General features: G+C 37.7%; 1 protein-coding gene across 4 annotated transcripts in view; it reads right to left on the bottom strand.

Annotated features, from left to right (window-relative positions):
- The window catches only part of SETDB2 (SET domain bifurcated histone lysine methyltransferase 2), an 82,192-nt gene that overhangs the window by 36,806 nt on the left and 33,473 nt on the right, over nucleotides 1-11,913 (bottom strand). For 3 of the 4 annotated variants that reach the window (XM_022574791.2, XM_022574792.2, XM_089899573.1), the window contains 7 exons: nucleotides 11,763-11,879; nucleotides 10,844-11,013; nucleotides 9,106-9,325; nucleotides 8,463-8,562; nucleotides 6,992-7,085; nucleotides 4,176-4,501; nucleotides 396-484 (listed from right to left, as the gene is read on the bottom strand). In XM_022574791.2, coding sequence (XP_022430499.1) covers nucleotides 396-484; nucleotides 4,176-4,501; nucleotides 6,992-7,085; nucleotides 8,463-8,562; nucleotides 9,106-9,325; nucleotides 10,844-11,013; nucleotides 11,763-11,879 — 1,116 coding nt within the window. The remainder of the gene's footprint in view (nucleotides 1-395; nucleotides 485-4,175; nucleotides 4,502-6,991; nucleotides 7,086-8,462; nucleotides 8,563-9,105; nucleotides 9,326-10,843; nucleotides 11,014-11,762; nucleotides 11,880-11,913) is intronic. The other variant, XM_022574794.3, reaches the window with a different exon arrangement.

Below are 11,913 nucleotides of genomic sequence, written 5' to 3'. Positions count from 1 at the left end.
CTACTAAAATCATAAGTAAGAAGAAACTTGTCAATATCCACAAGGAAGGAAGTGTGTTTTGCAAACAGTGGAACCCAGTAATGTGATGAGGCATGTGGTGTGGTAGTTGGGGGCAGTTTGGACTCAAAGATGTAGCATTCTGCATCATTTATCCTCTGAACTGAACTGGCTGAGGCCTGCCATCCTTAGCCTTTTCAGGCATTAACTCTAAGTGGAAATAAGAATGAAAATTTCAGCTATTTAAAATTTTATTGACCACAAACAGTTTGGGATAACTGAATATTCTAGGGTGCCAGATATGTGGGGCTATAGCATATATCTTCTCTTAATATGTTTCTATTGTTATTTTTAAAGTCACAATTTCAAAATGAAATCATATAAAAAAATTTTCAAACCTGTTGGTGAAGAACGCCACCAATGGAAAATTTCTGTCATGTGTTTCTACAAAAACATTCTGTACCAAAAGATTTGGGCAACAACTATGCTGTTAAAAAAAATAAACACAGAGGTTAGACATAGCATCAAGTTTGATACCTTATTCTTTGCAGCATTAGAATACCATTCTGTTTCCAACACATCTAACTTATTTTTGTTTATATCTTTTTTTTCCTGACTAGTATATAGAATATCATAGCTCATTACAATTTTGTTGACGGTAGGAATACATTCAGAAAAGCCCTGTTTTGACACTCTTACATCTTTCCAGTAGAAAGGCAAAATGGTGCAAACCCCTATAGAAGATAATCTGTCAGTATTTATCGTTATTATAGATGCATATCTTTTGATTCAGCAATCCAGTATCTGGAAATGTATCCGACAGATATATCTGCACATGTATCCATTGAACATTGTTTTTAACAGTAGAAGTTTGGAAACAATCCAAATATCTATCTAAAGAGGATTGGTTACATGAACTTTAGGATATCCACACATTGGAATTCTATGCAGCTATTAATATAAACAAAAAGAACGAGGAGCTCTGTGTACTGATTAGAAAGATCTCCAGGGCACGTTGCTAATTAAAAAAAAACAAGGTGTAGGACGGTAAATATAATATGCTATCTTTTATGTAATGGGTAGGAATAAGAACATATATTTATATTTACTTGTATTTGCATAAAGAAACTATAAGAATACACAAAAAAGTAGTAAAAATGATTTTACTATAGAGGGTGGAGTGGGGGCCGGGTGAATGTGGGCACAGTACACTTTTTTTAAACAAAACAAAAAGTTTAATATGAAGAATGTATATGACCTGAGTTTTACAACACAGTCAAACAGACCCGTTGGAAAGGGTACCTGTATACGTAACTGATTTCTCTGCTGAACATGACCTTCTCCTTTCTCCAAGGCTTCTAACATGATGATACTATTTCCTCCTATTACCACCATTCCAATATTGTTCTGTTGCCCACTAGCTGCCACCTCTACACATTCATCTATCACCAGATTCATAAAGGGATCAAATCCCAGCAATTTTCCTCAGACATATTTGCCACCATTAAATTTCAATGATAACTTCCTGTCCACACAGTTTTTTCAATTTGGGCCTGGTAAGCTTTACTCATGGTGCCTACTTGGCAGGGTCAGAGCCACCTTGATACAGGAATTCTGTTTGGCTGTATGTATGTACGTAGGTATTCTCTAAGACTCTTTATTTTATTTAAACTTTGAAACCTCGTGAATGTATTATCTAAGTAGAAAATTAAATTTAAAAAGAAAGAAAAGCCCGTTTTTTTCCTCCTATAAAGAAGGGATGGACCCAGCTGGTGAAACCAACCATATAGTTGTAGTGCAGCCACCATTCAACATAACCTACCAGAAAGGAAGCCACAACAGTCCTTTGCTAGAGATCATTCTTTTTTTTTTTTTTTTTTTTTTTTTGGTACGTGGGCCTCTCACTGTTGTGGCCTCTCCCGTTGCGGAGCAGAGGCTCCGGACGCGCAGGCTCAGCGGCTGTGGCTCACAGACCCAGCCGCTCTGCAGCATGTGGGATCTTCCCGGACCGGGGCATGAACCCGCGTCCCCTGCATCGGCAGGCAGACTCTCAACCACTGCGCCACCAGGGAAGCCCTAGAGATCATTCTTTAATGATCTTCTGGCTCTCCTGGCACGTTTAATAGCTCCTAGCATGTTTGGCAATAGTGTAGAAGTAGTGAAAGTGGAATAGAGAAAAGCAGTTGTAGGAAAGAGGAAGGGAGGAGAGGATTCTGTTCCCTGTTAACCAAGTATCCTCCTAACTAGGACAGAGAAAAAGAAAAAAGCCAAATAAACAGATTTATCTAGCAAGGAGAAAAGCTCTTTGGTTTTAAAGATTTTCCGACTTAAGAGTATTTTCTCTTCTGATGGCACCTGAATTACATGTAAAATTATCACTGAGGGCTTCCCTGGTGGCATAGTGCTTAAGAACCCACCTTCCAATGCAGAGGACACGGGTTCGAGCCCTGGTCCGGGAAGATTCCATGTGCCACGGAGCAACTAAGCCCGTGTGCCACAACTACTGAGCCTGTGCTCTAGAGCCCGTGAGCCACAACTACTGAAGCCCGCATGCCTAGAGCCCATGCTCCGCAACAAGAGAAGCCACCGCAATGAGAAAGCCCGCACACCACAACAAAGAGTAGCCCCTGCTTGCCCCAACTAAAGAAAGCCCGCGCGCAGCAACGAAGACCCAACGTAGCCAAAAATAGTTAATTAAATTAAATTAAAATAAAATAAAAATAATCACTGAACGTCAACTTCAAACTACTCAAAAGTCATTTTAAAGAGGTGTTGAGGAAATTCCCTGGTGGTCCAGTGGTTAGGACTCCACTTTCACTGCTGAGAGCACAGGTTTGATCCCTGGTCGGGAGCTAACATCCCGCCAGCTGTGCGGCGTGGCCGAAAAAAAAAAAAAGGGTGTGTTGAGCTTCGCAAAGGGAATGCATAAAAGAATCATGGGCCATGCATGCTTCCCATTACTTTAAGGGAAAAAGCAAAGCTGCCCATCCCACTAATTCAACCCCAGAGAGGAAGAAGAGCTCTGATACAGATCAGAGAAAAATTAAGGCCACATCCAGGGGTCAGAGTACTAGAGTGGACCTTTCCAAAGATGTGTGGAGGGTATCAAAGTTCCCATCCTCCTTCCACGACTCCTCTTCACTCTCCTGGATAGGATAAGCAAGGACAAAGTGGAGCCCAGAGAGTAGGGGGCATACAGGTGGCTTCCACATGGTCCACCTGGCCAAAGAGAGTCTATATACACACTGGGACTAGAGGTTGAAGCGGATTTTTTTTCCTGTAGGATTCCTGGGACCATACATTCTTTGATAAACATGTATGACGGTAGGAGGCAGGATAGAATAGCAGTATGATGGGAAAGCTACAAGGTAACTCCACCCTACACAGTAGTTATGGCCAATAATACAAGTTATCCCTCTTATCATGAAGATGCCAGGAGTCTTAAGTCTTGAACCTTAAAATCAGAGAAATCATAAATATTTCTCTGTATAAACAAAAATAAATCTCATTACATATATCCCAAACATACACAGAAACAGAAAACGACTATGGTTTAGGAATAAAAAAGGAGTAAGACAGTAAAATGCAATATTCTGATAAATGTACTGGTTTTCTGTACTAAGCCACTAAACCACTCAAAACTTAGTGAGAGTAAGCAAAACATAAGTACTCCCAACTGATTTTTTTGGATAGAGGCATTTCTGAATAAGACATACTGTATTATATAAGACACAAAAGAGAAGCTTATTCTATGTGTCCCATTGTGATTTTTGTTTGAAGTAATGAATCTTGAAAACCTTTCAATAAACATATATGATTTTCTTACTATTTCTTATAGCTTTCTCAAGCAAATGTTTACTGTGTGCCATGTACCTTTTAAGCACTTTATATATAATACATTTAATCTTCATAACATCCTAGACAGTTATTATTATCTCCATATTATAGGGGTGGGAAATACAGCATAGAGAGGTCAAGTAACATGCCCCAGGTCATGTGTGGAGGACTGGCATTTTTAAAAAATTTTTTTAATTGAAGTATATTTGGTTAGGACTGGCATTCTAATCTAGGTAGTCTGGCTTTGGAGTCTTTTAATCATATTTTCCTCATGATTTTGTTAAGAAGCCTAGGAAAAAAAAAATGTGTTTAGACATAGGAACCTCAGCCCATATACTCACATTAAGGAAGCGGCCCACATTTCCTTCTTTTGTGGCATCCAATAAAAACACACTCCCTTTATTGAACTTCTTTAGAGAATCAGATGAAGCATTCTTGGTTTCACCTGGTAACTCTTTATCACAAAAGACCTGCTGGTTTTGACATGCTGGAGATTTTTCCTCTTGGGGCTTTTGCATTTGAATCTCATTCTGATCATCCAGTGTGACTGTTTGGTGACATCTGCCCCCTGGTGGAGTTTCTTCTCTACATTTAGTTATATCTATCACATCTGATTCAATCACAGGGTTGTCTTCAGAATCTTCAGCTTGGTTTGAGCTTGAGTCCTCTAATAAACATTGTGGAAGGAATTGTCAGGAAATATAATTGGCTGAGCAATAGTGCTGAGAGTAACAATACTAATTAAATGCAAGCTGTGCTAATTATTGCTAATCCTTACAATGTATTAAGGTAGACAGCACTCCAATTTTACAAATGAAAACTTCAAGCCTCTGAAGGCTTAAGGGATTCACCTAACTAGCAATAGTAATGAGAAGTGGGGTAAGAAACCCAGAAATATCTGACCCCAAAGCCTGCCTTCTTTCTACTACATAACAATGCCTTTTCATGAATCTGTATACATGTTGCTTCCTGTTACTATATTTAATCTCTACTCCTTAGAAACTGACTTACCTCTCTTCAACTTTGGAATCCGCATTTAAGTGTATTCTAAACAGCTGTAACAGAGAGGGTATTTAGGGAGCACTTTAGGCCTTTAATATACCAATGAAAGGCCTGAGGAGACCCTGATGGAGTCACCCTCTATAAGTCCCAATAGTAATAACTATTGCTATGGGTTTTGTATACATTAGTGTTTGGAGTTTTTACTAGATGATCATTCAATAATTACACTTTTACAAACAACAGTACTTTAGAAGAGGATGAACTACTTATTTTTCTTATCGAATAATGGAAATAATTTTTTGAAAATATTCAAAAGTATGAATGCATGTCAAATGGAATAAAATGATTTATTTTTAAAAAGTCATTTGTGTCACCTAATTCAGTGGCACAAAGAAATTATACTTCTCTAAAATTAATGTTTTTGATGTGATCATCACTGTTGCTGGCTGCTACTCCTACATGTACTCATATTTTAATCATGGGTTACTTGTGAGCCATAATAGTACATAACTAATTTTTGTGGTGCCTGCTATATACATTGTAGTAGTCAATGGAAATGACAAAAGAACCAAAAGTAACAGTAGTCGTATGGCTCACATGCATTAAATGGTGATATATCAGAATGTCATCCCAAAATATACATCTCTGACATAAGGACTATTTTGAGCTAAGGGCAATTGAGTAGCAATACAGGAAAAGCTCAGCCCTCCCCCCATGTGTCTAAAAGCAGGATATAAATTTACAAAGGTGTCCCTCCATCTGTAATACTAGGAAGGACAAAAGTTAATTACCAGAGATAACTTTAGACCTTTGTCAGCTTGGAGACTGAACCAAAGCAATCTACATAGCATACTTGACTAACTAGCCTTTATCTACCATTGGTTTCACACATATCTGGGTTCCCACAATTTCCACCACGAGATATTCAAGGCCCTTTTCCTTTGTCTTGTTATTCCTCTAAAAATTTATTGTTCTTTGACTAAGATACTAGATAAGCCAGAGTTCTAAGCCACCTCTCTGAGTTACTCATCTCTGAGTACTCATGTGTTATGTGTATAATATGCATACTAATAAACTTTTGTTTTTCTCTTGTCAATCTGTCTTTTGTCAGTCTAATTTACAGGGCTCTGGCTAGACAGCTTAAGATGGGTAGAAAGAGATTTTCCTCCTCTACAGGTGAAATTATTATAAGTGCCCTTTCTTGATAGACCTTTTCTGTCAAGGAACTGCCTTGCCTCCCCCAGTCTCCATCCTTTAAGACCAGGTGGGGAGTTGGGGGTGCAGATGCAAGGAAGCCCAAAGGCAGAAGAGGCAATAGTTGGTCAGTTCTTCACAAAGGGTCATGTCGCAGCAATGCCTCTCCACTGAGGGATATATTGAAATGCAAATGAACAAAATCCAAGTTTGTCAGGTTGTAATATTAACCATGGCAGGTCCGGTAACACTGAAAGATAAGCACTCAGGGTAGCAATATTTACACTTTTTGCTAAGCATCCCCTGCAGCAGCACTGGCTGGAATACTGCAGGAGAATGATGTGTCTTTATTTTTAAGGAGCCTAAACGAAGGGTTAGGAAATAGCTGCATTGGACAATGCTTCCAAAGCCATAGATGGACTATGCAGACTTGGAGCTGACCACCCCTTTCTCCTGCCATGCATCAAGTCATGGTTGGCATCTAGACCAGGGGTCAGCAAACTTCTTCTGTAAGGGGCCAAACGGTAAATACTGTAAGCTTTGTGGGCCACATGGTCTCTGTTGTGACTATTCAGTCTGCTGCTATAGTGTGAAAGTAGACAGAGACAACATGTAAACGAAAGAGTGTGGCTCAGTTCCAATACAACTTTATTTAGGAACACTGAAATTATAATTTCCTATAATTTTCAAGTGTCACAAAGTATTACTTATCTTCCCATTTTTTCTCAGTTATTATTTAAAAGGTAAAAATTATCTTAGCTCATAGGCTATTCATAAACAGGTAGTGGGCTGGATTTGGCCCACCAATTATAGTTTTGCCAACCTCTGATCTAAACAAGTAGAAACTCTTGTGATGAATGCCACATTTTTGTTATGGAGTCTGAGAAAATGAGCCACAAGTACTGAGCAAGAGAAACAAAAAGGCAGAAGAGGCAAGCAATAAGACTGAAACAAAGCCTACCTCTCATTTCCTTGGCTTTAGAGTTCAGATGTACTTGAGTTGGTTTAAATCCACCATTATCTTCTGAGGTGACAGACTCTGAGGAAGTAAATCCCTTAAAAGAAAACAAGGAAGATGTCTTTACTTCCTAGGTCAGGAAAAAAAATTTAATTTAGCAGTAAGGCCTCTTTCATCAAGTGTCAATCTTCACAGGCTATAGCTACTAGATTAGTTTTGAAAGCCTCTCTGAAGTGATGGAGCCGTTATGGCTGTATTTCACTCCTAGGCACTTTAGTGAGCAACAGCTATGAAAATTATAAGGACTGTCAAGACACTCTTTAGGCATTATAAATTCAAAATAAAATTCAAATACACCTGTCTGTATCCCTCAATTCTGATGCCAGATTATAAATTTGGCTTCAACTATAAGATGTGCAAAGATTAAAAACACTCTTTGGCTAGTTACTTCAAAGAAAAGGTTAAAGGAATTGCCTGTCTCCATGAGTTGCAGACACTGCAGTCACTTTAAATGGTAATGATAACTTTCAAAAAGGGGTATATGCTGAGCACAATGCTTGGTACTCAACTAAGTGCTCCATACATGTTGACCATTATTATTATTATTTATGTACTTCAATGGTCAACATGTGTGGAGCACTTAGTTGGGTGTCAAGCATTGTGCTACACAAAGTTTCTGATGTTTATCTCATTTAATCCTCTTAACTCTGAGACAGATACTATTATTCTCATTCTACAGATAAAGAAATGTAGACAGAGAGATGTCAAGCAGCTAGTAAGCTTCAGTGCTGGAGGGCAAACCCAAGCCTATGTGATCCCCCGGCCCAATCTTTTCATAATCATGTGGTACTGAGGAGGTACCTACTGAATGTTACTAGGCAGAGGGCAAATATTTGCACACCACCTAGGGCAGAGTTTTTATTTTTCATCAACAAGCCTTACCGTGAACTACCATAATGTCTGCCTGTTCTTTTTTTCCTGCATCATTCTGTTTCGAAGTTACAGTCTGTGACTATTCTTCTCAGTACAGACTGAAAAGTGTACCTTCAGAGGCTATCATGTAAAATGTTGCTTTCTTGATGATTCTTTCATTAGGCTGCTTCTCTTCTTTCTCCTACATCTCACACCATCTCTCCTTAACTTAAATTACTCCATCCTTTTTTTCTTATTATGTAATACTATCAACTCTTGAACACTTTAGCTTCTTCTACAAATTCTTAGACTGGATAGCTCTCAGTCTCAGTAGAGTACACTGTCAGATCACGACCAACATTCTCCTTATATATCTAAGTTGGGAACAAGCCAACCACCATGGAAGATACTAAGTAAATAAAACATAGTCCTAACACTTTAACAGCACCACATTACAAAATAATAAAAGAAATCCTACACATTATTAAGTAACACAAACAATTTGAACTAAGTAATAGTTAATGTTCTCAGAAGGACACCATCTACATTTTGCAGTTTTTACCATCTTTTTCCCATTGTGTTGAATACTGGCCGTCTTGGTTTTAGGACTTCTAATGACTGAATGATACTGAATTCTTGAAATATTGTTACATTTCATTTCTCTGAAAAGGAAAAAAAAGTTATTCTGTATATCACTAAAAATGCTCTTTACTGTGCCCTGAAATATAGATAGCTTCACTGTTACATAAAAATCCATTAGAAATTAATCTAAGTTATAACATCTATGCCTACCCCTCACTAGAAGAAAAAAGTATAATCATATTTTAAAGTCAATCATTTTTGAAGTATGTTAAAAAACTGAAGAAAACCTAAGAAAAGCTTTGCAAATAAAACGGTGATAGAAAATAAAAAGAACTGCAAAAGTTACGACATCCATAAAGAACCTGATTAAAGTCAAAGTTTTTAAAGGTAAGACTCCACAAATGGAAACTGAGGAAATAAAGTATGTTGGCTAGATTTTAAAATCTAAGTGCCCTAGATTTCTCACAGTGTTAAACTTACAACTGTGAAGCAAGTTGACATACAGGAGATATATAGGAGTGGAGGTGGAAAGTAAGAAAGAAAGATGAAAGAGAAAGAACTACTCTTGATCAATAGTATACAGCATAGATCAATCTTGATTGGGTTCATAAGATCTCACTCACATAATAGGCTCTTTGGGATTATTATGGAGCTTAGGTGGACACTCCTCAGTCACAGCACTTCTAGGATATATTTCCAATTCTAATGGGATAACTTCAACCTCACAATCTGCAACTTCTATTTTCCTCTTTTTTGAAAACATATTTTTCATAATATTCTCTTCTTTTCCATTTTCATCAATAGCATCAGGATTCTCAGTGTTAGATCTGCTTAGTAATCTTCCTAAAAGAAAAAAGTAAAGGAGCTTAACACAACAAAAAATAACACAATTACTAGCAACAAAAGGGCATCTCTTCTGCTCCGTTACTAAAGAACCCTGTAGGGTATACCTTATTTCTAGAATGAAGATAAACACTAACTCATCCTAGAAAGCTATTGTAAGAAATAATATATAAAAGACCAAGAAGAGATTTTGTATCTCCCAGTACATGAAAAAATATAGGGCATCTAAAAGAAGTATTTGTCTGTTGTGGTATAACATGAAAGAGAAGAGATTTAGCTACAATAATATAAAACAAAAATACAGATCAGAAAGCATTCTAGAAAATTAGAGAGGTGAACTCTAGTCTTAAAATTTCAGCTTTTGTGTCTAGTTATAAATGCTTTATCATTTAAAACCTTTACTCTTTTTATAAAGTGACCTATTTAAATCTGTGGTGATATGTGCCTATTCTCACATTAAGCCCTAGTGTAATTAAAATCTTCATCTGAAGCTTACGCATTTTCTTTCAAGGAACTCAAAATTATAGTTAACAAGTCAAAATTAGGAACTAGATCAGAGAGATAACTTAGGAGCATTTTCTAGCAATGCAGATAAAGCCAATGAATGATACTTTCTGGACACGATTTGGCATTTTATGGGCAGCATCAAAGAGTTATTTTGAGAAATACGAGAGATGAATTGTCTAGGTAAGTTGTGTAGTATGTGTGTCTGTAAGTGGTATATGGTAGGGATCCAGGTGTGACTATTCTGAACTCTGATAATTCTTGCCCTCACTGAAGTGAACCTGGAATTTCAGATGAGGAGGGTTGCTCTAGTCCCTGCTGCCTAGCACATTTCCTTTAGATTGCGTTGAGAGTCGTGTTTCTCCAACCTTTCTCATTTCATGGTACGCACAGAAAGTGAGGATTTTTGCCTGACACTCTGGGGTAAAAGGAAGAGACAACTAGAGACCAACGTGTCTGGCGTGTGGGATATGGCCTGAAAGAATCAGTAATTGCACAACTGTAACACACTGGTTGGAAACTTTCACTCAGAACATGGGCAACTCTCTTGAGTCCCTGAAATGGAGTGAACTACTTTGCCTGAATCATCACCTGAAGGTATTTATTACAATGTTAACCTATTAAATTCTAATAGCTCAAGACACTGAACAAGACAGTCTTTGATTAATAATCTTTACCTTAGCAAATCAGTCATTTAGATTTCCTATTTAAATAGGAAGCTTTCTTACCTTACCCCAAAGCATCTGCAGCCACAGAGACCAAAAAATGTGCCTCACACAATAACCCAAGTTTTATCCCTTAGCCTTTCTTTTCTGGAACACCTGATACCTCCTCCTAAGGCATTTCATCCCTTCAGTGCTCAATTTCCCAGTCACTTGTCTTCCTCTGATGTTCCTCCTATATATTGTTGCTCTTGTTCTTGCTATAAGATCTCAGTGGCCCTGACTAGTAAAATGGAGATTCAGAAATGTAGATCTTACTATAGAGTAATGTGAAAGTAAACCTTTGCTTTACCTGAATAAATGCAAACAAACGTCCCTCTGTCGATGTCATCTAGGCAGCGTACTCCCCATCCCTTCTTCTCAGTTTTGAATACTTGTAGCCTCGCTTGAGGTCCATGTTGGACAACTCGGTTTTGACACATTCGTCGATTACATTTGCACAACAGGCTGCATTCATAAATGCTGTCAATAAAATATACAAGAGAAAAATCAATCAGACATCTTAAATTAAAAGCATAAGCACTTTATATTGCTACGTCACTAATAATTACCAAGAGAGGCAGACTAAATGTGAAGGCTCCTAGAGCTAGACTGCCTGGTTCCCATCATAGCTCCAGCATTTACTAGCTGTGTGACCTTGAATTTAACCTCTCTGTACTTCAATTTTCCATGTTTAAAATGGGGATTATATGATACTACCTACTTCTTGGGGTTGTTTTGTGAAGATTAAATGAGTTGGTATCTACAAAGTGCTTGAGACAATGCCTGGCACATAGTAAAGGTTAGTTCTTTAAAAATGTCTAGCAATGTCTACGAAGGAAATGTCTAGGAAGGGAAAGTCTAGGAAGAAAATTTTCTGTTTATTTTTATTAATAACAACCATGAGAAGTTGAAAATTCCCAATTCTCAGACAAGCTTTGCACAGTATACATCTTAATGGGGAACCGTCTACCCAAAGTAAGCTAACCCTAGCAGGGAAAGAGTCAGACTCAAAGCAGATGAGTGTTAGAAACAGTCTGCATGTTACATGTGTGCTCTCTGACTTCCATTTCCAAGAACAATATACAAGTTTGTTTTTTTAATGCCTTAATTTAGATTTTTGGTATAAGAAATTAAGATTTAACAACATTTATAAGACTACAGGCCACAATGATAAAGTATCCTTCTTCAAAGATATAAATACCCTGCAACGGATCCTCAAGGTATCTTACCCAGTAGGTATCTGTCTCTGTAGTCTTTTATATTTATATCCAGTGGTTATTTTACTACTTAACAAGGGGCAAGTCTTGGCATTCCTTGCTGTCAGTTGAAGACATGCACATTTTGTTCTAAAAGGCAACGGATGGAGAAGTCAGAATAAAA

Source organism: Delphinapterus leucas, chromosome 18 (assembly GCF_059928025.1).
Source record: "Delphinapterus leucas isolate spDelLeu-1000000601 "Yukka" chromosome 18, BTC_Dleu_Yukka2, whole genome shotgun sequence".
Lineage (NCBI taxonomy): Eukaryota > Metazoa > Chordata > Mammalia > Artiodactyla > Monodontidae > Delphinapterus > Delphinapterus leucas.
This window is presented reverse-complemented; position numbering and strand designations above follow the sequence as displayed.